The 27,412-nt window shown below is 38.8% G+C and overlaps 4 protein-coding genes across 6 annotated transcripts; 3 read left to right on the top strand and 1 right to left on the bottom strand.

Annotated features, from left to right (window-relative positions):
• The first annotated feature begins 1,181 nt into the window (after positions 1–1,181).
• On the top strand, positions 1,182–4,528 carry LOC112188050 (probable carboxylesterase 11). The gene is made up of 2 exons (XM_024327068.1): positions 1,182–2,280; positions 3,624–4,528. The coding sequence occupies exons 1-2, from the start codon at positions 1,436–1,438 to the stop codon at positions 4,159–4,161; spliced, it is 1,383 nt and encodes a 460-aa protein (XP_024182836.1). The 5' UTR covers positions 1,182–1,435; the 3' UTR covers positions 4,162–4,528.
• A 941-nt stretch (positions 4,529–5,469) lies between these two features.
• On the top strand, positions 5,470–14,165 carry LOC112187528. Of its 3 annotated transcripts, none has more exons than XM_024326370.2 (19): positions 5,471–5,639; positions 5,839–6,178; positions 6,258–6,509; positions 6,883–7,073; positions 7,158–7,329; positions 7,542–7,679; positions 7,757–7,946; positions 8,126–8,268; positions 8,677–8,853; positions 9,142–9,252; positions 9,916–10,035; positions 10,147–10,303; positions 10,446–10,609; positions 10,774–10,860; positions 11,616–11,944; positions 12,044–12,110; positions 12,385–12,524; positions 12,744–12,993; positions 13,367–14,165. In XM_024326370.2, exons 2-19 carry the CDS (start codon positions 5,876–5,878, stop codon positions 13,697–13,699), a joined length of 3,324 nt encoding a protein of 1,107 aa, XP_024182138.1. In that variant the 5' UTR covers positions 5,471–5,639; positions 5,839–5,875; the 3' UTR covers positions 13,700–14,165. The 3 variants fall into 3 exon arrangements, with proteins under 3 accessions (XP_024182139.1, XP_024182138.1, XP_024182137.1); XM_024326369.2 differs by having other exon boundaries at positions 5,472–5,639; positions 12,720–12,993; XM_024326371.2 differs by lacking the exon at positions 13,367–14,165 and having other exon boundaries at positions 5,470–5,639; positions 12,731–12,910.
• A 296-nt stretch (positions 14,166–14,461) lies between these two features.
• On the bottom strand, positions 14,462–21,128 carry LOC112185319. Its single transcript, XM_040513650.1, is given in 13 exon segments — positions 14,462–15,647; positions 15,740–15,814; positions 15,955–16,004; positions 16,087–16,241; positions 16,343–16,425; positions 16,511–16,854; positions 17,589–17,954; positions 17,956–18,059; positions 18,062–18,470; positions 18,473–19,107; positions 19,110–19,203; positions 19,309–19,458; positions 21,105–21,128. Coding segments are annotated over 13 exon segments (3,066 nt in total). The 3' UTR covers positions 14,462–15,070.
• A 2,297-nt stretch (positions 21,129–23,425) lies between these two features.
• Positions 23,426–24,667, top strand: LOC112189754 (myb-related protein 315). Its single transcript, XM_024329103.2, has 3 exons — positions 23,426–23,559; positions 23,660–23,789; positions 23,892–24,667. Exons 1-3 carry the CDS (start codon positions 23,427–23,429, stop codon positions 24,475–24,477), a joined length of 849 nt encoding a protein of 282 aa, XP_024184871.1. The 5' UTR covers position 23,426; the 3' UTR covers positions 24,478–24,667.
• The last annotated feature ends 2,745 nt before the right edge of the window (positions 24,668–27,412 follow it).

The following is a 27,412-nucleotide window of genomic DNA, read 5'->3' as shown; positions in this document are numbered from 1 at the left end:
AAACAACAAAACAAACTTTGTCATAGACTAAAGTAACTCCGCCGCCATAGACACCACTATATTAACCAAGAAGTAACTGCAAAACACAGGTCGAACTTTAGAATAACATTATTTCCAAGGATCTACTTGTGCAGGATAATGAATTGCTCAACGAACTTTCTCTAAACCCATGATACCTAGGATTTAGGATTTGATAAAGATGGCCAAAAGCATAGGGAAATCAAGAATCTTTTTTCCAGCAAAAACCAATAAAACAAGAAATTCTCTAGAGTGAATAGGAAATATTTCACGGAGGAAACAGCTAGGTAATGGAGTACTCAAATCTGAGCATAAAAACAAAATTAGAAAAAAAAGAAGTAAAAACAATAAAAAAAATTTAATCGCCAAGGAACAGTGAATAGTTTCATGTTTGCTAATTACACTCTTTTGTCTCTCTCCCCCTTAATCTCTCTCTTTTTCTTTCTCATGCCATTGAAGATACTGACCTTCTTCATACATGCTCTGCATGTGTAATAATTTTTTTTAATAAAAAATAAATTTATTACATAGAGAAAATAGTGGGAGAGAAACAACCTCCATTTGTGATAATTTCTTTTTAATTTTTTCAATAAAAATTCATTTTGTAATTATCATATTTACCTTGTGATTTAATTTATTTTTAAAGTTTTTTAATTTTTCAGGGTTAAATATGTCAAAATTTTTTGTTTTGACTAACAAAATCTCTTCTCTTAATAATAATCTATAAATTTTGTCAGCGCGATAGCAACATGCGTCGTCGTTACTTCTTTTAATACTTCACGTGCTCAATCTATAAACACGTCATTTATCTCATCTTGAAAGACACTTTGAGGATTAATAATATTCAGTCCAACAAAACACAACATATCACATGCGAAATCATATCCTCATCTCCATCAATAGTAGCAAAGCCACAATTAAATGAAAAGAACTTTTACATCACGTATTAAAATTTAAAAATTTTAAAACCCCCGCATGACAAATACCATTTACATCGTACATACGCCAATGATATATTGATACGTATGAAAGGTCATTTTCCGTGACTTTGACGCCGTCAAAAAAATAATTGCCAACAAAGAAAGAGTACAGAAAAAAAAAAATCTGAAAAAAAAAAAACACACACACACACAACAAGTTTGAAAACGACAGCAAATAGCTTCATCACCTTCATGTGTTTGGCAATCACGATCCCCTGACGCCTTTGTCTCTCTCTCACGCCATTGAAGCCATTTTAGATTCAAGCAATCTCAGATTTTGGCCCGCCCCAAAAACCCTAAAATCCCATGTGATATAACCTCAATCGAAATCCGCACTTGATACAAAACCAAAACGACGTCGCTTCTTCCTCATTTCCGTTCTCTGCAAATTCACCACCGGAGGGATTTTGTAGAGATAGATAGATAGAGAGAGAGAAATGCCGAGCGTAGCTGTGAAGCTCTACAGCGTCTTCTTCAAGTTCCTCTTGAAGCACCGTCTCCAGAACCGGATCCAAACCCGACCCGACGAGTTCGACCCCTTCGGCGTCACCTCCCGACCCGAAGAAACCATCGCCGCCGCCAATCCCTTATTCGACGACGGCGTCGCCACCAAGGACATCCACATCGATCCTTTTACTTCTCTATCTATTCGAATCTTCCTCCCCGAGTCCGCTCTCAACGCGCCTGAGCCCTCCGGTAAATCTAGGGCTAGGCGGCCCGATCTCATTTCTACGGCCGATTCCGCCCGGCCGAGTCCGAACGGCTCGCCGTTCCATCCTTCCCGCCGCAGCAGCTACGGCAACGCGGCGGTGGCGAATACCTTGAGGGCGGAGCCCAGGAGGAACAGCTACGGCTTCAGCAACGACGTCGAGGGGTTGAATTTGATGGCCGGAGTCGGCTCCGGAGTGTACAGAGGGTACTCGCCGGCGAATTCGGCCAAGAAGAGTCGGAAATTGCCGGTGATTTTGCAGTTTCACGGCGGTGGTTGGGTCAGTGGGAGCAATGACTCGGTGGCCAACGACTGTTTCTGTCGCCGGATTGCGAAGTTGTGCGACGTCATCGTATTGGCCGTCGGGTACAGGCTTGCGCCGGAGAATAAGTACCCGGCGGCGTTTGAAGACGGTTTGAAGGTGTTGAATTGGTTGGGGAAGCAGGCCAATTTGGCCAATTTGTCGATGGGCGGCGCCACCGAGTTGAAGAAGACCGATAATCGGCATATTGTGGACACTTTCGGGGCGTCAATGGTTGAGCCGTGGTTGGCTGCCCATGGAGATCCATCAAGGTAATCATTGCTGTAGTACTGTTATTGAAGCTAAGATTCCGACTTCGATTTCTAATTAGTTATTGCTGAATATGTACTGATTCTAATCTGCTAAGAAGAGGAAATGCATATATGAGTGTTTCGAATTTTTAGTTCAGTTTGCTGATGTTGCTGTAATGTGGTTTCCATTGCTTGCGGTGGACGTTTTAGAGTTGATTAGATCCGTGAGTTGATTTCGGAGTTTGATTTGATTTCTTTTCATTCACAAATTTGCAATTGGAGATTATGATGGGAATGTTGCAAGTTCAGTCTTGGAGCAGTTTTCCCAACTAAAATGAATGTCGAGGCTGGTTGCTGCTGGCAATGCTTTATCTTCAGAGCTCATTTCCATCTCAGCTGGACTTTGATTAATGTCAACTGAGAACTATTGTTTTTCAATTTAAGGGTTGCATTGGTTCTGCTAGTTGACTAATTTGGCCACTAGCTGTATGAAGGCTTAACAAGGTTTATCCAGATCTAGAAGGGGGAAAATTGATTTAACTTTCTTATTCTGTAGCTCCAACACTATATATAAGTTAAACTCAATCCATATTTAAAATTTGTGAAAAAAAAAAGTGGCAACGTATATGTTCATATAAGAACTTATTCTATAGGATTACTGTACATGTTGGATTGTTGGATTCATGTAGATGTAGATTGAGGGAGAAGTATTTGTTATTTTCTTCCTCAATTTGTAGCAAATCTTTAGAGTTCTTGATGATAAGAGTTAGTAGTTTAAGTAAGAAGTAAGAGCTGAAGTGGGATTTGCATATGTTGATGTAAGATAATCCTTGCTTTCTTGAAGCTGCTCTCTACCTTGTGTCAACCAGAAATGGCACAAATGATTATTTAATGTGTGGCTTTCTTGAATATGCTATTAGCATATCAGCCCAAATGACTGATTTACAGCTAGGTTAGGTCTTAATATTTATATACCCATGCGTGCCATGAATTGAACTAATTTAAAGAAAACATATGGCATTGACTTGTTGTCACACCTCTAAGTATTTGTATAGTGGGTTTGAGTGTATAAAACTATTGTCTTAATGGTTTTGATTATATGAAGTTCTTTAAGGTAAAATTGTGCGTTTTTGGTGTTCATTGTCAGGCTGTTCCCCTTGCACTTTTCTTGAAACTTGAAAGTGTGTGTTGATTAGTTTTAGAGTGCCATGTATAGTAGCAGCACTATATACGTTTTAGTTCTCTGCATTTTCCTGTTCTGGAAATATAATATTTTCCATTTTGTCTTCTCCTCCTTTCTGGAATCTACTCCAGAAGAAGGCTGGATTGCCAAATTGCTAACTTTGTTTTGATTTAACAAACAGATGTGTTCTCCTTGGGGTGAGCTGTGGTGCAAACATTGCAGACTATGTGGCTCGGAAAGCTGTAGAGGCAGGCAAGCTTCTGGAGCCTGTAAAGGTGGTTGCACAGGTCCTTATGTATCCGTTCTTCGTTGGCAGTGTTCCCACACATTCTGAAATAAAATTGGCAAATTCGTATTTCTATGACAAGGCAATGTGCATGCTAGCTTGGAAATTATTCTTACCCGAGGAAGAGTTTAGCTTGGACCATCCAGCTGCCAATCCTCTCATTCCAGACAGGCAACCGCCTTTAAAGCTCATGCCTCCAACCCTTACAGTTGTGGCAGAACATGATTGGATGAGAGACCGTGCCATTGCTTACTCAGAGGAGCTTCGGAAGGTAAATGTTGATGCACCCGTAATGGAGTATAAAGATGCTGTTCATGAATTTGCAACCCTTGATATGCTTCTCAAGACCCCTCAGGCACAGGCCTGTGCAGAGGACATTGCCATCTGGGTAAAGAAATACATCTCACTTCGAGGTCACGAGTTCTCATATTAATTAGGAGACAAAACCGTGATATTGCTCCACAACACAATCACCTGCCTGTGGATTCTGCTAGAAGCTAAGCAGAGAGAAAAGCGGCCTGCTGCCGTTACCTGGAACTTATACTGCTAAATCATTCAGGTGGCCTCTGCCTCGGTAGCCCTCGGGATGCGATTCAGTAATTACACAATGTGACCTTGTGATGCTCTGTGTTTTTGTAAGATAGATAAGTTGGCTGAGAGTAGGATTTAGATGAGCCTGTGAGATGTATCTCATTTTCTGGTGAGGAGCCACACCGCGTTCGGACATTCTTGTGACATTTTTTTCCTGTGAATTATGATACATTTTCTTATGAATAGAGTTGAATTAAATTAATCTCTCACTCTCCTTCTTGCTCCTTTATGAAGAATAATCCCGATGCAATTGGGTGCGTTTCTTAGTAATTAGTGCTCATCATGATGTTTTTGGACGAAAACAAAGGGATGTTGGGATTGCTCAGCTGAAAATGATTGAATTGATTTCTGTGCTATAAATTTATAATTAAACATTTTGAGCATTCCCTTTTCAGACTAGTGTTTCCATTAAATTCTTCATTTATTTCAGTTTAGTACACCTCCATTGGAATTTAAAGAGAATTTACTTTTGCTGAGGTAAAAAGTAAGTTCATTTTTCATCCATTAATCAATATTCTCAAAATACCTATATGCTTGGGATGATTAATAGAAATGCCCTCACGGTTACCGATTGAAGTATTGAAATCAGACGAGTGATATCATTCCAACTAAAGAATAAGCGTCACATGCTTACGTTGATTGAAGTGCATCTCAAGAAATGTCATTTTCGTAATGGCCATTCTTGCAAAACATTTGTTTTTCTAGTCTCAATTTGTAGATATTTAATAAAAATAAAAGTCACAATTTGCTAATTTTTTTTTTTTGAATAAATCAGTCTGTAGAGTTTTACATGCTCAGGAATTTAATTACAAACAATATTATAAAATCATTTGAAGTATTTACTTTTAGTAATTCAATTTAGCCTTACCAATAAATAATTAGACATAAAAAAAAAAGTTTTTATTTTATTTTAAAAGACAAAAAGTTAGTTGTAATCATTGTCAATTCAAAATTTCTTTTAGTTGGTGAACAATAACTGTCACTCATGATTTTACTGCTTTTTCTTTCAAAAAAAAAAGAAAAAAGAAAAGGAAATAACGATTACTTAGTAGTTAATACTTATTCACTCCCGGTAACACCGGAACTTAACCCAACCCGATCTGCAACCCGATCCGACACACAAAACCGGTGCTGCCTGTACAACTTCGTTTCTAATTTTGGACCCTTTTGGACTACTGCGATTCGCCATGAGAGTAATCGACAACTCACCATCTGCTACTCTCTGATTCACTTCCAAACCTGTCACCAACACCAAATCTCCGATTGCCTCACACGACGTCGTTTCCTCCGTCTCAGATCTACTACCGCCTCATCTCATCCGTAAGCATTTCCTCTTCACCTTCATGCTTCTTCACTCTCATACTCTCTCTCTCTCTCTCTCTCTCATTCATTTACTTCCATAACCGATCTTATTCTTCTGTATAAGGAAATTCGCGTAGAATTTAATGCTGCTCTACTAGCTCAATCACTGCTCTAACTTTTTTCTTCCTTATGGAATTTTCGAATTTTCTTCCTGAAGCTTAATTTGAATGCGGAGGAGAAATTGAGCGGTCACGATGGAGGTGCTAGGGTTCAAAGCGAAGTCGAAAATAGCAGTGCTCGTTGTTCTCGTGCTGAGCTTTGGCTTCGTGGCGCTGTATGGCTTGTTGAAGCCGGTTTCGAACGGCTGTAACATGACGTATATGTATCCGACGTATATTCCGATACAGATGACTAACTCCGGTGCTGCACCGGCGGCGAAGTATGGGCTGTATTTGTACCACGAAGGCTGGAAGACGATTGATTTTAAGGAGCATGTACAGAAGCTAAGCGGCATTCCGGTGCTTTTTATTCCGGGGAATGGCGGGAGCTATAAGCAGGTAAGGTCAGGTTTTGATGTAGTGATGGAGTGTTTTACATGATGGAAAGCTTAAGGTTTGTGGATTTTGTGATTTACAGGTGAGGTCATTGGCTGCGGAGTCTGATAGGGCGTATAAAGTAGGTCCACTTGAGCGTACGTTTTATGAAGAAGCTCGGTTAACTCCGGAAGAGGGAGGGGAGGAGGATATGGATGCAGCTGGCTTTGAGTTGAAGAACCAATACGATTCGAGGTTGGACTGGTTCGCTGTGGATCTTGAAGGAGAACACTCTGCTATGGATAGTGCTGTACTTGAACAACACACACAATATGTTGTCCACTGCATTCACAGGGTTGATCTCTCTCTCTCTCTTACTCACTCATACACAAACTATTTTCCTAAGATTGAATGTGGAATTGAAATCTCTCAATGCTTGATCCTTGAGTTCATACTATTTTCTTGAAATTGCATCATGAGAAAGAGTCGTAGAGTTTACAGCACTTAAATGTGTAGGCGAACTTTTCTTTCTTGCAGTTTTGTCAAAAATATGACATGCATTTCTCAATGTTGGATTTTTACACTGTCAATACTTCCTTTTTGGGGCTGCAACATCTTTTTTGTTTGCACTGGCTTGTGGTTTATTGAGTGTTTAGAAAAAAGATTTGTTTTCACACATTTCTAATTGTCAGTATATTTAACCTACAAGGCTACAACTACGCATGCAGATTTTGGATCAGTACGAGGAGTCTTTCAAGGCTAGAGAAAAGGAAGGAGCTGCAACCTCTGCGACTTTGCCAAAAAGTGTTATATTGGTTGGTCACTCTATGGGTGGTTTCGTTGCTAGAGCTGCAGTGGTCGACCCTCTTTTGAGAAAGTCAGCAGTTGAAACAATTATTACACTTTCCAGCCCACACCAGTGAGTATTGTGGCTCATACAATGTCTTGTGTTCTCAAAGTGATGGCATAAATTATTTTGATGATTTTTACCTCTTTCATTCAGACAACCTCCGGTGGCACTGCAGCCTTCCTACGGTCACTACTTTAGACATGTTAATCGAGAATGGAGAAAGGGATATGAGGTCCAGACAACTGCAGCAGGACATTACTTGTCTGGTCCTGCTCTCTCTAATGTTGTTGTCATATCTATTTCTGGTGGTTATAATGATTACCAGGTAAGTATGTTGACACATGTCTTGAATACTATAATTGAAGAGCTGGACTAAATGTTGCATAATCATAATTTACTGCAGTTGTTTGTAACTGTGTTAGTGTTAGTATGGGCGTATGCAGTCTTTTTATTTTATTTTTTTTTACATCAAATCTCTGTATGTGTATAACTATTCTTGCTATGTACCCTTACTTTGTGGCTTGTTTTTGTCTTTAGGTAAGGACCAAGTATGAATCCCTTGATGGCATTGTGCCGCCTACCCATGGTTTTATGATCAGTAGTACCGGCATGAAAAATGTTTGGTTATCCATGGAACATCAAGTTATCTTATGGTGCAATCAATTAGTTATCCAAGTAAGTGAAAGTCACGTTTGGAAGCCGGATTCAATTATATGCAGGCGGAATATAATAATACATATGCTCTTGTCCAGGTATCACACACTCTCCTTAGTTTGGCAGATTCCAGAACAGGCCAGCCTTTCTCTGACACACGAATAAGACTTGCAATATTCTCGAGAATGCTTCGTAGTGCAATACCACAAAGTTTCAATTGGAGGAAGCAATTGCAATTGTCTCAACAGTCAATGCATACTCCAACTAGAGACGTGAAAGACAGAACTGGTAATATATGATAGCATTTTGTATTGTTGTGGAAACTCCATCATATGGTTCTTTATGGTTTGCTAAAACCCTTGGGATATTAATGTTAATGTATTCATTTTATAGCAGTAGTGCAAAAAAGGATGCACAAGTTTCCTGAAAATGTTAATGTCTTCATTTTATATACTCTACAATTGCAGAATCACTATACATCCCTGCTGCTTGTCCAAGCAATGTTCATTGGAGTGATGATGGCCTTGAGAGGGACTTGTATATTCAGACAACCACCGTCACTGTTTTAGCCATGGATGGTCGAAGACGGTGGTTGGACATTCAAAAACTGGTTAGCATCAGTAATCTTTCCATCTACCATCTAGATAGTGATATGGGAACTGTTCTGAAGTTATTTTCATTCATGATTCTTTAAATTCATATTAATTCTCTCCTTCCCCAGCCCTCTTTCATTCATGGTTGTCCTTATGAAAGGTTTCTGGGAATAGTTTCTTTATATCGTGCATGCACGGCTTTGTTTGAAATAAAAGCGGTCTGTGCAATTAATTTGTTGTTTATGAGTTAAAGGGTTAATTTTGATCTATTGGCCTTGCAATGCTTTTGAAGCTTGATGAATGAGTATTTACCTTTAAATGTTCTTTTTTCCCTATTCAGTTCGTATCACTGATAGCTTTTGTTAATTAGCTTCGTATTTTGCATTTTGTATCCCTGATAGTGCGACTTTAATCTATTCGTGCAGGGATCCAATGGAAGAAGTCACTTCATGTTTGTGACCAACCTTGCTCCATGTTCTGGGGTTAGACTGCATCTGTGGCCTGACAAAAGAAACTCAACTTCAGACTTGCCTGCATGTATAAGGATCCATGAGGTGACATCGAAGATGGTGCTCATTCCATCAGGACCAGCACCAAGACAGGTACTGAATGTTGCTTCCTTACAGTTTTCATGAGTTATTGACTGATTTTATTTATGAATAGATTGTTTTTCATGGTATTTAAATATGAGTGTTCTAAATTTGAAGTGGATTTTTTCTTAACTTGTTTCAAGTGAATTTTGTTATACTCTATGACAGTCATGTCTAATTAAGTTGCTACTCAGCTTTTCAAAAATAAAAAAAATTAGGTTGCTACTCAGACTGGTTTCCCTGCCACATTTATGTGCTAATTTCATCTGCTTGCCTTGATTTTTGGATATGCTCTATTAGATTGAACCAGGAAGCCAAACAGAGCAAGCTCCCCCTTCAGCTATACTCCGCTTAGGACCCAAGGATATGCGTGGTTTCAGATTCCTGACCATCTCAGTTGCACCACGGCCGGTATTGTTTCCCCTGAACTTTTATGCTTCACAAAGAGTCTGATTAGATTGAGTTTTGATTTGTTGTTTTCCTTGTTATGTGCTAGACTGCTTATTGTCTCCTTACTTTTGTTCTGTTTTTTGTTTTCATTTGTTTGATAACTATGTTTCGTTTTTCCAAAGAGTTCTTTTTCTTTTTTTGTTTGAAATCTTTATTTTATTTCTTTTTCTTTTTCAACACTTTAAAATATGTTTTGGCATGTTTTCTGTAAGCATACATCTGAAATACATGCAGTGAGTAATTGAGTATATTGTCACAGATCGGTAAACTGTATGATTATCTAGTTCTTGGTTTCCTTGGTTTCCTTGAAAGTTGAAAATTCACTTCTTCAAAACAATAACTGCACAATGAAGTTCTTTTGGTGTCTAATATAGCAAAGGGTGATTGTAAATTCTCAACTATGTCATATTGTCATTTTCATAGTAAAAGCTGAAATGTAATCTCTCCATACTACAGTTTAAGTGAGTTTAGTCTTTCTGTTATGCCTTTAGTTGTTAGTCTTGTCTGAAGTCTGCCTGTGTTTCTTATCCTCAGTTTCTCAACCCTTTTCTCCTGTGTCTTGTTAAATGGGATATTTCAACTGTATTGAGTTTTGTACATGACGGTTGACAATCTTGTAATCAGAGTATTTCAGGCAGACCTCCACCAGCAGTTTCCATGGCAGTTGGTCAGTTTTTTAATCCAGCAGCAGGGGAGATAGAGATCTCTCCTTGGTCACCTCCACTGTCTGGTTATTCTCACAAGGTTAATATTTTGATGACTCTGAGTGATTCTGGAATTTCAAAAACGTAGGAACTTAAGCTGTCACTTATCTGATTATTTGTTTGACCGGTCATGACTTGGGTTGCTATGTAGGATTTATCTTGGAAGGAAGATCATCCCCTTGCTTTGAATCTATCATTCACAAGTAGTTTAGGCCTTCTGCCTGTAGAGTTCTCTTTGAAGACCGCAGGTTGTGGAATAAAGAGTTCTGGACTTCCAGATGAACAGGCTGGAGATATCGATAATAGCAGTAAGAGCTGATCTTAATAGTTTTATAACTTGTACCCCTTTTATGTTCTATATCTTTGGTTCATATATCGCCATGGATTAAAGAATGTTGACGTAAATGGTTTCTCTTGTATGACTAAGCTATTTCTTTCTTCATATTACAGAGCTCTGTAAGCTTCGCTGTTTCCCACCAGTTGCATTTGCTTGGGATGAAACAGCAGGTCTCCACGTATTCACAGATTTGTATAGTGACAAAATTGTTGTTGATTCATCACCATCGCTTTGGAGTTCACCCAGAAGTTCTGAGAAAACCTCTGTTATGTTGGTGGTAAGATTTCACCTATACTTTCAGTTATTGTATCATATGATATTGACACAAGACATTAGTGAATTATAAGTTCTATTGAAGCAAGAACAGCAAATTTTGATGATTTCTTCCTACTATTGTTGAAAGGAAAAGGTTTTTACATTTCATACACTGCTTCTCTTCAGGTAGATCCACATTGTTCATATAGCAGTGCGATGACTGTTTCCGTAACTGCAGCTGCCAGTAGGTTTTTGCTTGTGTATACTTCACAGGTAATGACTTCCAACAGCCCACCCACTTCGAGATATTTCTGAATTTTTCAGCTGTGTTTCTTCAGTTTCTTTTGCTCTTTATGCTTATAAAATGATACCGTGAGGGTTGGAGGGGAGTAGGAAATTATAGAGATTTGACTGAAAGGGTTCATGTTGTTTATATTTAGTTGCTTGTCATGTTTTGCTGCCAAAATCTGATTGCAAGTGCACTTGTACCCAGAAATGGCTATGTATATTAAACCTTTGAGCTAAGCTATTGCTGTATAGTATCTGGAGTTATTTAATGCGAACTGTCATATACATAAAGATGAGAGGACAACAGGCATTTGATTATTTCCAAATGCGGTTCACTTCTGTGACCTGTCCCATCTCCCAATTACATGATCTAGTGACAGTTTCCATTCGTTCGACCAAAACATGCAAAATCATGCGAATACTGAATGAAAATAATTCATGTTGAATTGGAACAATGGGCACATATCATAATGGTCAGGGCTGGGTTCGAGTCTTAATAGTCCCTCATGAACCATTTAATTCTGGCAGTTGGTTGGACATTGAACCCATTCAATCTAAATTGTGAGAGAAAATTGCACTAAGTTTGATGGGCAGGTCAGATCAGCCGGGTTAGAATGTTGGTGAAAAAAGTTCCCATATTCTTTCTCATGATCTATAAAGTTTTTTTTTTTTTTTAAATTAGAAAAAGAAGTATGCTTCAACTTATCTATTGATCATGTTATAGGGCTGTTGTCTTGCAGATTATTGGTTTCTCCATTGTTGTTATCTTTTTTGCACTGATGCGGCAAGCATGTGCATGGGATCGTAACCTACCCATACCCTCGATGTTGAAGGCTCTGGAGTCTAATTTGAGATTCCCAATTCCATTTATCTACCTTGCTATTGCACCAATTGGTCTTTCTTTACTCGTTGGTTTTTGGATTTCTCAACCATCTCCTTCATTTGCTAGCTTCACCATTGTATCAGTTGTCTGCTATTTCCTTGCTAATGGCTTCATAGCCATTCTGATTTTGACATCCCAGTTCACCTTTTATGGGGCTGCTCTGCTACATATTTTCATCAAGAAAAGGTCAGTAAGCTTGCTTTATTGCTCTTTATACAAAATTGGATAAAAGATTACGTGTTTACTAGTGCCAATAATGGAATGATGGGAATTATTTTTTTGCAGGTTTCAATTGGGGGGGAAAACTTCTCAATGGTTTGTGAATATATCCTCTGGTTTCTGTTCATGGAAGGTAAACTTTATCTTGTAGTACAACATCATTATTACCAGCTCAAGCATTTTTATGAACCTCAAGCATTTTTATGAACTGGTGTCTTGCACATGTAGCTGTTAGAAACTGTGTGTTTGAATGTCTTTATATCGCTGTGTTTGGTGATTTTGTGCACTTCCAATTTTAAAAGATTATAACCCCCCTTGACTATTACTTCCCCTTTTTGTTTCCTTCAGTTCTTGAAAAAGGTTGAAATGCCGACTCATGAACTTTGACATGACTCTTTTATGAACAGGTGGTAAGGGTTATAAGAGCTAATCCACTAATGGTTACAGCACTTGCTGCAATTAGTTTGGCATGCTTGGTTCATCCGGGTTTGGGTCTACTTGTTCTCTTGCTCTCTCATGCTTTGTGCTGTCATACTGCTCTTTGCAGGTATGTCCCAACTTCGATTGCCATGGACTTGGACGAGTTATACATATATTTTCTGTGCATTTATTGTATTCTTATTTCATATAAGTTTTTATTATTGTTTCTTGTTGATGCATAAAATTGTAAACTTCATGAGGCATTTCCTACAGTATCTGAAAAAAAAATGATCCTAAAAGTTGTTTTATGTCTTTGTAACAGTTTTTTGACAGCTTCATTTCGCAGCCATGCACGAAGACATGAATTATTTGATTATAAGAAAGACGGAAATGGTGGGCCTGACAAACTTACATTCAAACGTGATGGTATATCAAACCAGAATTTTTCTTCTGAAGATACGTGCTCCAATAGCCCAGACTCTCCAAAAAGTTTTGGTGAAACTCAATTAGAGATATTCCATCATCGGCATGGGTTGTTTATTTTGCATCTTGTTGCAACGCTCATGTTTGGCCCATCATTTGTGACTTGGTTGGAGGTACGATCATTCTGTCAATTATCTTTCTCATCTCTCTAGGAATCTGATGATTTCATATCTATGGGCACCATAGTATGCTAGCAAATTTCTGAACCAAATGTTTCCTGGCATTAACTCTCTAGAACTGCCAAGTTTTCAACATTCATCAAGATCCATGCAAAAGAGTTTCCAATCGTGCTGCATATGTTAAGAGTAATGCACATGTGTCGAGGAATGGTGTATGCATGTCTTTACCCCTGACCAAGCCATATGGATTACATGCAAATACAATTAGGATTTCATACCTTGTTGTAACGACCATTTGTGTGATGTTTAAGCTATTCAAGATTTTATCCATTTTTCTCTTATGTAAACTAGTTTTTTTGTGTTGCAGAGAATTGGGACGGATCATAGCTTTCCATGGGTCTTGGATTCAGCTCTTTCCACGGGTGTGATCCTTCATGGTATCTTCACTTCAAACCCTCAGTTCAATTCCTTCCTGGTTTCTTTCCCTCCAATCCGAAACCTAGAAGTGAGGATGCATTTACTGTACCTGTTTGCTGGATACTATTCCTATCTCTCTTCCCTGGCCTTGGCTCCATATAGAGAATTTTATGTCATGGCTGCTGTAGGCTATACTTCAATTGGTCTGACCCTCTTACAGAGATGGAACAAGGAGAAGGGAGATGCCCATTTTGTTAACCGAAAGCACTCTCACAGGCACTGACTTCCCCAGAAATACACAGATTTTACTCGATGGCCAAATCTCCAGTAAGGCCCCTTGTACAGATATAGGTTACAAGAACATGGTTAGTCCTTCCGAGGGTAGGATTTGTTTGTGGACTTGCTTCTATTAACCACAGTTCTGCAATCAGAATTCTCACAGACAAGCTAGTGAACTGTTTGGTGAAGTGACTGAAACGAAAATTTTTGTTGTGCCATGACCCCTTTTCCAGGTCGCAGGGATGGTCTTCTGTGTTTTCTAGTTTGTTTCCTGATACCATTGAGAGTTTTATGAGGGTTTTGTTTGGCGATCTAATGAAGAGTAGGTTATCCTGCTGGGGATTGACTTGTTGTATTGTAGCATGTCCATAGATAAAAACAGTGATTGTAACCAACGGGTACCTCTACAAGTTTGAGTGTCTGATTCGTGTGTTTAATTTGCAAGGTTACCATTTCATACTTCCTGTCAATTCTTATTCTGGTTACCATTTTTAACCGCCTAGTCTCTTGCGTTGTTGGATACCGAGTAGTTTCCTTCCTAAACAACAATTGATCAAATTCTCAACAAATCAAGCTACTCATACACCAAATCCTCAATCAATCCGTAAAATAATCACTACCCATAAACAAATTACAGTAGATAATCATTCCATAATCTTTAATAAAACAAATTACAGTAGACAAAGAAAGAAGAAGGTTGAGAGACAAATTACAGTAGACAAAGAAAGAAGAAGGTTGAGAGGGTTGAAGGGGAGAGTGAACAATAATCAACACAAGACAGAGAGCATGAGAAATGAGAGAATCGAACCTGAAAAAGAGCAGCCGGAGAAGACTGAAGCGAAGGAAATGAGTGAGTGAGAACGATGAGGCTGAAGCGAAGAATGAGACTTCAGCGTTGAATAAGACCCGCTTCCACAGTCCGGTGAAATTTGGGGAGACTATGTAAGAAGGTGCGGAGGCAGATTCGGGGACTGCATAGTCTCATTTAAGTGAGTCCTTGTTTCAGCCAAACATGGGATAACTCTTATTCTAATAAATAAAAAAATCCAATCCCATGTAACAAACACCACCTGGGTGTGCAGCTAAGTAATCAAATATGTTTAAAGCATTGTGTATTTGGTCAAGATAGTCCAAGATACAGTACACAGGATTCAAATCTTCATAAAAGACCTCATCTAGAAACCCTTCCAAGAAAAGGAGTTTCCTGGTGTAAACCAACTTTGTTTAAGCAGGGAAAAGCTGTGTTGCCAGTTCTTTGTAAATGTTGGGAGTACATGAACAAAGTAATGCAACAAATTTAGTAACCACTAGGATTGAGCAATGCTAGTAGAAGAGTCATAAGAAAAGCAGTACACCAATTGAACGGAAAACTAGACTACATAAATCGGGTTGCAGCACCACGGTTAGTGGCTCTAGATGCCATGGCTCTCAGGTTTGCTCTAGCCAACGAAAGAGAGGCACTTGATTGATCACTGCTGGTTCCCCTAAAAGCCTCCATAAACTCCTCCCTCTGTAATCTCAGAGCTAATGCAGCATCCTCATGTTGGTTTGGCACCCTTCTACTACTCGTCGGATTTGCATCTCTGCTTGATATTATAGGCCTAATTTCTCTGCCTGATGATATCCTTACTGGTCGAGCCAAGCTGCCTAGTCCTCGATTTTGATTCTCTGCTTCTCTCATTTGTAACCTTATAGCTAGTGGTGCAGGATCGTCCTCATCATCATCTTGGCTCAACACTACCCTTCTTCTCCTTACAGCCACATCTCTGCCAGATACTCTTCTGCTTTGATTCCTCGAGTTGCTACTACTAAAGGCCTTATCAGGGATTTCCCGCTCACCTTCTTCACGACTGTTCAAGGCTCCAGCTGCTTTCCTTGCTTCAACTTCTTGAGGAAACAGAAGCTGAATCGTGTTCCATAGAACTGTGTTCACGGTGCAAGATCTTCCATTGCTGCAAATGATGACGGACAAAACCCACAATTGCATTACAGTAATGCCAAGCCCCAATTTGATCAACCTGAAATTATAGCTGAAATACCATACCTCATTAGCTGCCTGCATTTGGGGCACCTCTTCCCACATTTATCAGCAGCCGATCGCAAGCATTTCTTACAGAAGCTACAAATCAAACCGCACTACTCAGCAAAAGTATCAATCACTTGGAGGGCTTTATGATCCAAACCCTCATAAGTTCAACAAATTTCATTAAGATCCACAATTGTGAAATTTAGCTTATGCTTAGTTGATGTAAAGCTCACCTGTGTCCACAAGGAGTTGTACTGGGTTCAAAGCAAATCTCCAAGCAGATCTGCCCAAGAACATCAAAACACTATAAGCACTAAACCAAACCCATTTGTTTAATTCTGTTTCATCAGATTGAAGGTTCTTACAGCACAAGAAAGCTCATCCCTGAGCTTATCCATGCAAGGAAGATTCGAGCTTGAGCACGAAGCACCAGAGCTCTCACCCATCTTCTCATATTCTCCTGTTTTCTTTTCTTCATTCACAACAACAATTTCAGGCTCTACCTTCTCTTTCACACTCTCTGCCCATCAAAATACTCACATTTCAGAAAGAAAGAAAAAGAATTGAGCATTTGAATTTCAAAACAGGGAAGAAATCAAGAAAACCCAAACTGGTTTGTACCCTCTTTTGTAGTTTCTTCACTATCAAGGTCAAGAACAGCCACTGGGATCGAAACCGGGCTCTTTCGCTGAACTCTCCGCTTTCTGAAACACCCACAAAATCTTGAGTCAAAAACAAGAAAGAATATAAATTCAATTTTTCCAATTAGATCATTCCCACAATGAATACCTTCTTGATGAATTGGTGGGTGGAGTCTTGGACCGGAAAACAGATCGTTTCTTCTGCTTAATATCTTGCTCCGGCGTGTCGTCAACGACAAGGCTTGCTATCAGGAGAGACTCTTCGTCCCAACCGGCCATGGCCGCCGCCGATTTGAATCTGGGACTGAACATCAAGCTGTTCCCACTCGGGCCACTTCCGATCTCAACTGGGTTCGATTCTCTTGGTTGAGTTTTTGGGCTCTGTTTCGGTTCTTCTTCTCTCACCATTGTTGATGGGTGTTTTGGATCGGACAAAGTGAAGGGTTTGTGTTGTGAAGAGAAGAAAAAGGCAGAGTGGGGAATGGTAGGGTTTTATAACGGTTGAGTTTTATTTTGAATCGTATGGTGTTTTAGGCAATTGCAACGGCTATGAATCCGGGGTTTTGTCTAGATTCCAAAAGAGAGGTGTGTAGACGGCTAATATTACGTCTTCCTTCATCTATCACCCTACATCTTGCATTGTTAATATGCCTGTATGGAAATCATATCAGTTAGCTAAAACGATTAGGCTTTTGTTTGTTGGATTCTTTTATAATGAAAGATCTTGCTAACGAATATTTTGTCAATACGACTAAGATTTGTGTAATCAACTAAATTTTAATGTCTGAAATTAAGTTCATACCCATAAGATCTCAAATTCAAATCTCACTGTTGGAACTAAAATGATATAAATTAAAGTAATGATATTCTCAACCAAAAAAAAACTATTATATATATATATATATTAGTATACAGTCATATGTATACAGTCATATGAATCTTTAATAGTGCATTGAGAAGTTCGAACTTAGAATTGCTCCATGACAATAAACATGAAAATAATTAAAACTAAGATAACCATATGCAACATAAATTGAAAGTTGACCCTATATAGGTAACCCTAGCCTCCATCAATTTACATGCCTTCAAACTAATAGCCATTGATTGAGGTATTGCATATTATACATACACCACATTGCACACACTATCCTCATTTCTAATCGTTTCATTAACAGCTTAACACTTCTCTATCTACAAAAAATAGTGAACAAACTAATCCACCCCTACAACACAAGAGTCATAATTAAATACCCTCTATGCTTTCGTCTCTTTCTCTTTCTCCTTCTCACCCTTCTCTTCTCATGTTTTTGATAACCCTCCTGCCACGGCAAAAGCCTTGTATACGGATCAGCCAAGTTCTTCAACACCCGGTTCCTAAGTCCAGTGTCATTAACCTCGCAAAACCTCTCCGGCCAATCCGGTGGCTCCACCTCCTTCGTCCCCAATTCCGGGGCTCGATCCTTGGAACCCACATTCTGCTCCTCCGGCCAGTCCGCCACATAGGTCGCCACTCTCCTATAGAACTTCTCCTTAAAAACCTCCCACACTAGGTACTTGTAGTGATTGATAACCAACACTCCCCTATCCGCTAGCTTTCACTGCCTCGTAACCATTTCTAAGTTTGAAATGGTGCACCACATTCATCAATGTCGAATCCAACGCCTCCGGCTTCACAATGCTCTTGTGCCTATCCGGGCCGCCACGCAACAAGTGTACCCTACCGTCACGCCCTGAATCGGGACACTCTTGAGGCCCGACTGCCCAAAAATATAGCACCAAGCCTGAACCTCACCATAACCATACTTGGACTGGTTGGGCAGCACGTCATGTAATAATAACCCCGAAGGCATGTGAAAAAACTCGTCCACATCAACCCACTGGCACGTCTTGCGCGGCCGTAACGCGCAATGCACGAACCCGGCCTCCTGGGTCTTGATCCAAGGCCAGAGGTGCCGGGTAATGTTGTAGTTCCCACTCTGTAGAAGCTCAATAACGACATCAGTTTCATCATCACTATTGTTGTCGTAAATAAACCAACGTTGCACTCCCATTTCAGCATGGTATATGACCCAATATTCCTTCAAGAACCGACCCTGGTTCCTCACCATATGGAGCATATACACATTCCGTGCTCTTTATTCCGGGGCGGTTCGACGAGTCCGGGCCGGAGCCCCTGCCGGGCTATAGTGTCCACTATTGTTGTTCTCCACTTCTTCCTTTAAACCTAACTGAGACCTTCACGTCCGCATCATTCACCCCACGTTTGCTCCTGATCAACACACTCAACGATACACCGTACGAACTCCTGCGCCAAAGAAACGACGTTGGACTGCAACAAATGGTTGGACGTGCTGAAATCCCAGCCGTACAAGCGCTCGTATCTCGAGGCATTTGAAACCCTATCTGGCCTTAAGTTGAGGCCTTTCACTAAAACGACGGTGTTGTTGTCGTGGTCAATGACAGCATCGTACGCCAGTGAGTCCCACGTGTACGTCGGCACAGACGTTACGTCGCCGTTTTACTTTTTAAAACCAACTGAAACCCTAAAGCCATCTCCGGACTGCAGCGGGCACCGTATGATCTGGTTGTAGGGATCCTCGCCATCCATGTCGAGCGGCGGTTGCTTGAAGAGAGGCGGGGCGGAGAGGTCATTAGCTGAGAAGTAAATGCAGTCGATTTCCTCCTTTGTAAATAAGCGACCGGTTCGAGGGTAGTTTAGTAAAACCAGTGACTGGTCCGGCAGGTAACTACTTCTCGGACGGAAATGGTGACTGGAGAGTCGGCGGTTACGGCGGTTTTTGTTACAGTTGGCCATCTAAGCAATAGTTCTGGTCGAAATTTCTGCAATAACATTAATTCACATCTACGATTTAGACTAGTTCGATGCAATAGATATCCATAACACTTGAATAAACTAATAAAAAACTCGAAGTAATGATTGTTTACTTCCGAAGAGGAGCCGGAAAGTGGAGAAGGTGAAGCCGGAGAGGAGGAGGAGGTTGAAGAAGATGAAGATGGTGCACCAGAAGATCCTACTCCAGGAATTGGTATCGTTGCGCGGTGGTCTCTTCCTATTGTTGTTACGTGGTTTCGATCCTTTCATAAAAAACGCAACAGGAACGAGATCTGTAGTTGTCTCTTTTTATTCATAGGGTTAGTGATTTTTGCATGGATTTGGTGCATTGTTTTTGTTCTGGAGTCAAAGAGAGATTGAAATGAAAAGTGGGAGGAGGAGAAGAAAAGAGAGAGAGAGAGTGGAAGTCGGAGAGAAAGTGTGCAACCGTTAAGATAGAGTTGGTTTATTCGCGGCTGTGAGAGCATGTCATGGGGGGCTTTTATATGCACAACCAACTGCAGTACATTATACTCCTCATGGCAACATGAGAAGAAGAGGTTTAGGTCAAAATGAGAAGACGAAGAAAGAAGAAGGTGGACTCTTCATGGTTGGTTGCTTTATCAATGCAGCGTATTACATACTTAAATTTTGCGTCTCATCTATAGGTTCATCACTGTCAAAAGAGTGTTAGATGATGGCATCAGTGTCAAAAATATAAAGGGACAAAACTAAAAATCAATAAACCTCTTTATAAACAAGCATTTGGTTCTTCATAATAGCATAAATACAATTCAGTGAATCTAACAAGGGAGTGGAATGGCATCACCACACCTAGTTTGGAACCTCTGTAATACAACATGCTAACAAAAAGAACTTCATCTAATTTGTATCTCCGTCTGTCAAAATAACATAATTTTTTAGGGAAATCATGCTTCGAGTATGGCTAAAGACTAGTGGATAGAGTATAGACTTTCAAATCCACAACTTCTAAACTGTATATGCTTCGTTGCAATCTTTTTTTTAAATTGTGAAAAATCAGGACCAAATATTTAAAATAAAACATCTATGTTGGTTTTATGTCACCCGAGTGTATGTTTTTCCTGCCACCAATAATATGAGATTCATGAGTCATGACTTGATTGTGTTATATAATATAAAAATAATAATTGAGATTCTTTTTTTTTTTTTTGAGAAATAATAATTGAGATGCTTTGACACATTATAAAACCTTACACAACTGAAAAGCCCAACCACCAACTTTTTCTCTAGCCCGGCCAGGAGTTTGGGCTTTGTAGGACTTGGGATGAAATCAAACCTAGGACCAGACCGGAGAGGTGAAACCGTGAAAGCGACTTGAGTATGGGAATTGTAGTATAGTAGTTGTACTCTTGTACCTAAAGATGCTAAATATGAAGGACACCAATGGGAATGGCCAATGGGAATGGCCATTCAAACTCATCCTTGTATACACGACAATTATTCCTCATTCTTCTTCTTCAACCTAGATACCCTTCCCAACATTAATTCCATCACCACCGACTGGACCATTGTTTGTTTTAGGCCTAGTTTTCATACTGCTGATTAAGAATAAGTCGTTTTTTGACTGTTTTGGCCCCATCGAATCTGTAAAAGCATCTCTCATGTCCTATGTTAGCCGTTTTGATTAGTAATTAGCAATCGCTAGTGACAAGAGATAATCTAAGAAATTTTCTTCCTCAAGACGAGATGTAAGAGCGTACACGCTAGCTTGCTTTAATTGCTGAATTATTATTGCCTCAACTTCTTTAAAGTAATCATCGAACATATTGCTCCTCGTTCTTTAAGAACATGTTGAGTAATGTAGACGGTTGCCTTCATTGGCATTCCCTTTGATCTACTAGTGCACACACTAGCTTGTTTTGCTTACCTTTTCAGTCATATTCAAACGCATTGCTCCCACACCCTTGAGAAAAAGAAAAACAAATGACCATGTTGACCATTTCAATAGCTAAAACAAAAATTTGAGTTGCGGTGATGTCCTTCATTGACATCCGTAGATCTGCGGCTGATAATGTGTGGTATCGACAAATTATCGGTACATTCTGCTAAGATTATCCAGTAGCACTTGCTTGTGAACTAGCTAGCTTGTTTGCTTAGGCAGAGCTATGTACTCTGGCAGCTTGCTACTACTAGCTATTAGATGCTTTTCCAACTGGACGTCAGTTTTGTCACCAGCTACTAGATCTTTGTTCTTGACCTCTTTCACCGGCCAACAATGATGTCAGGGATATTTGTTTTAATTTCTAAGCATAACTGCAAACATATATAATATTAGGGTTAGGGTTAGGGTTATAGTAATACAATTCAAATTTTGCAACTCTAGTAGTCGAAATAATCGTTCGAAAATGTCAAAAGCCAGGCACCATTTCGGGAGGTCAATTTGCATTGCATGTATGTAGCCTTCGAAAAAACATGACATCCATGATTCCATGTTGTGCAGCCGATATTATTCGAGAATTTAATTAGAAGAAATGTGATTAAATTTTGATAATTAATCAAGAATGGTGAGCTAGCTTCAGGAACATGAAGATAATGTTTTCCACACAGCAGACTATGGCCCCAAATGTTTGTGTTTCTGATGACTCTGCATCTCCAAAAAAGATCATGGAGAATATTCGTGTGCATGAACCAAACTAAAGTCTGCAAATCATTGTTCCATTTGGTAATATAAACTATTTTGCATATTGCCCTAAGAGGTAAGTATGTCAACCAATAGTGGAATCATTTTCCCATATTTTAATTTATTCAACAGCATTATTGAAGTTCATACTTTTCAATGTACAGAGACATCTTCTCAGTTCAACCAAGTATATCGGTGTTTCCCCTTCAAACTCTCTTCTAAATCATATTATGTTTAGTTTGACATACATTGTTGACTTATTTTTCGACAAATTAAATTTTAGGGTCCAATGAATGGTCATCTAACATGGTATTAGAGTATTTGTATGCAAGAAATCTTCACTTTTCTGGTTGTCCAACGATTATAACATTGTGCAAGTTGTAAAAGATTGTTTAGAAAGCCATAAAAAAAATAAAAACAGAAACAAAACCCAAAAGAAGAGAAGAAAATATCTATTGACCACAGAACATCATACTGGTAGGCTCTGTACTCGAGTCATCGTACATGAGCGACCCCTTCTGTCTCCCCATTTAGGCATTTTAGAGATTGCTGGTAACCCCATTTTGGGTTTTTCCTCTTTTCTCAATGCCTTTTTCTATCGCCTGGTTGCAGCTTTGCATGATTTTGCTTGCTCAAATATATATGCTACTTAATTTATGCATGTACTTATTCACAAGTTAACTCAAATGATGATCTCAAAGTTCCTTCTCTTAAAAGCATCTAAAGAAACGTATAACAATTTCCCACGCGTGCAAGAAATGAACTAACAATGTATTTCAATCAATTAATTTTCTCTCAAAATTGAATAAAGATGAAATAGGTGGAAGTATAGATGTTATTTAGTAAGTGAGCAAGAATCAAATCTTTTAATTATTAGGTCAGGATTCTAAGAAGCTCTGTTTGTCTCTTTTTCACTTCTGTACTTTTCGGCTAATTAACTAAGACACATTGACTGAGGACTTAAACTCTGTGATGTAGGCTGTAGACCAACTTAGTTGATTCATCCGAGTCCCAAGTGAATCCGCCATTTTTGGAATTTTAGGATAGTCTCATTTGCTAGTGAAGGCATCTCTCTCCCCAAAGCCTAAAGAGTTGCTTCCAACGACAAAAGTGGGCAGCCTTCAGAGGAACAAAGGAATCCCAATCAAGCTCATTGTTTATTTTCTTGGCTTATTACCTACATTACAGCAAATGAGAGAGGACTTAGGTTGCTAAAATAATAATTCAAAGTTTTTTCATCAATGAATTGAAGGCGACCCACGTCTGGTTTTTCTTTGCTGTAACAAAACAGGACTGATTCAATTGGCTCTATAGAGGGAGTGGTGCCATTTTATAATGACAAAGTTTCATGCTAGCTAGCTTTTCTATACCTATATCAAAACCTCAAATGCTTTTCTTTTCTTTCCATTCAATCATTTTTCTCCCCTTCAAACAACAGCTTTGATTTGTTTATGTGCCTGAATGAACTGGCAGCATCTTTGTTTGGAATTGTAGGCTCCTTTTAAGGCTAGCCTTCCCCACTTTATTGTCCACTTAGCAAATTTGCTCAATCTGTTGAGCCTGCGAAAAATGGGAAGGCAGCCTTGTTGTGACAAAGTTGGGTTGAAAAGAGGTCCATGGACAATTGAGGAGGATCACAAGCTCATGAATTTTATCCTCAACAATGGGATCCATTGCTGGAGAGTGGTTCCTAAGCTTGCAGGTAGATTTGTCTACACATGTTTACGATATCTTCCTCTCTTCGAATTAGCCTTTGTTTGAGACCATGGTTTGACTTGGTGAACATTTGTATGGTGGTGTAGGATTGCTTAGATGTGGGAAAAGCTGCAGACTCAGATGGATCAATTATCTAAGGCCAGACCTCAAGAGAGGTGCTTTTACAGAAACGGAAGAGGATCAGATCATTCAACTCCATTCATGTCTTGGTAACAGGTATTGTATTATTCTCGCGCTTTCTTTTAGTCCTTGCACAAAAAGTAATAGGGTAAACAGATTTTGTTACCAAGGCCTAATAGTAAACTGATTGATCTGCAGGTGGTCTAAGATTGCTTCACATTTTCCGGGTAGGACGGATAATGAAATCAAGAACCACTGGAATACAAGGATCAAGAAGAGGTTAAAGCTCCTCGGAGTAGACTCTGTGAGCAACAAAGCCATTGATCCAAAAGAAAGCATGGAAGACAACAAAGAGATAGTTACTGATATTTCAACAGAACTAGGACAAGACAATGGCTTGGAGCCGAAATTGCTCCAGGATGATGATAATGGGAATAAGGGATTTGAAGAACTTTCCAATGAGGTTGAGTTAAGTGCCTTTGATGAGACCGCTGATGTTTTGGAAAACTACGAAATGTTTTGTGGGAGCTTGGATTTGGGAACATTCATGTTGAACCAAGGAGTTAGCAACAGCAGCACCATTAGTTCCAACAACACTAGTGCTACCACTACTACTACTAATTCTTCAATTTCTGTGGAAGAGTCTAATTACAACCCTTCGATTTCTATAGGTGATCGATCGCTACTGCAACAGAACTGTCTACAACAATGGGTTGAGAGTGTGGATTCCATGCTCTCGTGGGATGGCTTCAACAATCTGGAACAAGACCTTTTCTTCTTTTGAACCAAAGTAGCCATAGAACATATTTCATACCTTTTCTTCTAAGTGCCCTATTTTAGTTTCATGATCACTGATCATAAGTTAAAAAGCTGTTGAAACAGTTAATGAGACTGTGATTTTGATTGAGCTTGATCCTCTTCTTTCCATCATGATCAGTTCTTCTCTTTCGATCACTACTAATTCTTGTATTAATTTGTGTGTTGAATATCCGGAAATGCATGTATGTTAATTTCAATGCGCGTGTGCTGATGATTTCGAAGTTCTTGTTCTTTCACTATCATGGAGATTGAGTAATGCATTAATCTCCGGAAATGTATCTTAATTTCAATGCGCGTGTGCTGATGATTTCGAAGTCTTTGCTCTTTCACTATCATGGAGCTAGATTGAGTAATGCATAACATATATCCGACCAGAGAAGCTTAAAAGAATAAAAACTTTGATTTCCATGACCCCTCTAGTGTTGCAATGCTGATGATGATCGAGGTGCTACTTTTTTTTGTCCCTTAAGTAACTATAAATCCCTCAATGGTGGATCATACATATATCATTATGATGTCTCTCCAGGTTTTAGTACTACTTGGTTTAGTGTCCATTTTAAGATTGACTTTGTGAATTTTTGGCAAACCAAGTACAGGGCCGGGTCATGATGAACTATGCAATCATATCGTTTAATAATATGGGTCAATTTAACTTGGACAACATGAACATTTCTATATTGATGAATTTGTATAGCAAGCTGTGTAAATGGATGCAGGTCGTGCTAAGCACCACTATCACTGTGTCTCTCAGGCTCTCAGAATTATGCATCATCTCCTAGCATTACGTACGGACACTTGGTATTAATCCTAAGAAGTGAACTTCAATTCTTCTCTTTTCAATCTTCGGAGGGAGGGAAATTCGAACTTGAGAGTAACTATTAATCAGTAAAATTACAAGCAAGTAATATTAGATCGAGACTATTAATCAATCAAGCATTTGGAGAGTATAGTAATTAATATAACAAGCAAGTAATAACTATTTATCATAAGTATTTTTTTTCTTTGTTTCGAAATGTAACCTAAGTATATTAATGCATTACTAATTAGAAAATTAGCATCAAGTCATCAACTAAGTTAGGTGTTAGAACTCTAGTTTTTAAGATGCATATGTTGTTTGCATCTCAGAATATACATTTTCTATGTAACTAACTAATTAAGAAATTAGCATAATCCTGGATTCTTATATATAAGCGATTTAGAATCTCTCATGTTTCTCATTGTCTTAATATATAAAAAAGGTCAATTACTTCTTTTTAGATTTAAAATAGATAGTTAGAGAAGCTATAGTCCATTTGATATGTATGGTATAACAAGGAAGTAGGCTAACCTAAACTATACTATGATCCTATCCTATCAGTGCTCCTTTTGCTCCAACATGAAACCAAGACTAAATTATGTATAGCAGATTAAGAAAACGATGTTCTTTGGTAGTTGCCCTATATACATCTCATGCACCTAGCATGACACTGAGTTTGTTGCACTATTGTTCTCCCAGAGTCCCAAGTTATAGTTATGCTAATTCATATTAAGAAAAAAATAAAAAGTCAATTGTAGAACTATAAAGATGGTGACAATTAGGAATGACATCCTTGTTTGGATCCCTTTAACTTGATTAATCTAAAATGCACAACTTTTCATTTGCTCCTAAAGTTGACAATGTGGTGTAAAATTTGGATAATAGTAATACAATAAGGGCTTACTTTCTTCGATACCCATTTGCAACCATATGCTCTGTATGTGTTATAAAAAAAAAATTCTATTGTAATTTTTCGTAAAAGTTATTTGAACAAAATATATAAAAAAAGAAAGTTATATGCGGATAGCAGAGAAAATAGATTCAGTGGAAAGTTTCTCATGGGGTATGTAGTTTTTCCCACGTACTTATTTGTTTCGCACCTTTTTTCTTTTTTCTTTTTTGCTATTTCTTTTGTAATTTAACTATATTTGGTACATTTTTTTTCAGTTTTGACTAGTAAAATCTCTGTTCTTAATAATAGTATGGATAATATAGATAATGACATGTTTACTTATACGAAATAGTACATGTTTATATCATTTGCTTTATTTTCAAATCACTAATGACATGTTTATTAACACGAAATAATTATCAAAATAAAGATAATAATTTGAATTCACAGCTTCTATACGTTCACCAACACAAGGGAATCAAAATTTAAGCAAGTTTTGCCTTAAAAAAAAGTAAGTTTTTTTCGTTCCGTCAAGGATGAGGTAGATTCTTCTCTTGTCCTTGATTTCATACGCTCTCCCCAGTTGGTTCCGTGGCAATTAAGGGTTCAGTGGCAGAATTGTTTGCACCGTATTTCGATGATGCATTTTCTCTCACCTCACATTTTTCGGGAAGGTAATAAAGTTGCAGACTTGTTGGTAAACTATGGTACTACTTCCACAGCCTTGGTTTGGTGGGATTTGACTCCTCCATTCATACTATCATCATGTAATAGTGACCGTTTAGGTCTTCCACAGTTTCGTATTCGCTAGTTTGTTTATTGTGTATTTGATATTTACTAGAGAGGTTTTGGCTTAATCCCCCTCTCCTTGTATCTCTTTTAACTTCTTTAAATAAATTTTGAGGCGTTTAGGAGGTTCACTGCCTTTCTTAACCCTCTATTCAGCCAAAAAAAAAAGGATGAGGTGGTGTATCTCCAATTCTAGGAGCAAGTTCACCCGTTGGGTCACCGTGTCACCTACTATTCACTGCTTTTTAGTATATATTTTCATTCTCTAAGTCACGAAATACACTATGCCCGTGATCCAGGGCACGAAATACACCGTACTCATGACCTAAAGGGTGAAAATAACACTAAAAGCAGTGAATGCTAGTGACCCAATATGCGAACTTGCTCTAGTAAACGAAAAATTCTACCACAATTGGTGATTTG

Source organism: Rosa chinensis, chromosome 2 (genome assembly GCF_002994745.2).
Source record: "Rosa chinensis cultivar Old Blush chromosome 2, RchiOBHm-V2, whole genome shotgun sequence".
NCBI lineage: Eukaryota > Viridiplantae > Streptophyta > Magnoliopsida > Rosales > Rosaceae > Rosa > Rosa chinensis.
This window is presented reverse-complemented; position numbering and strand designations above follow the sequence as displayed.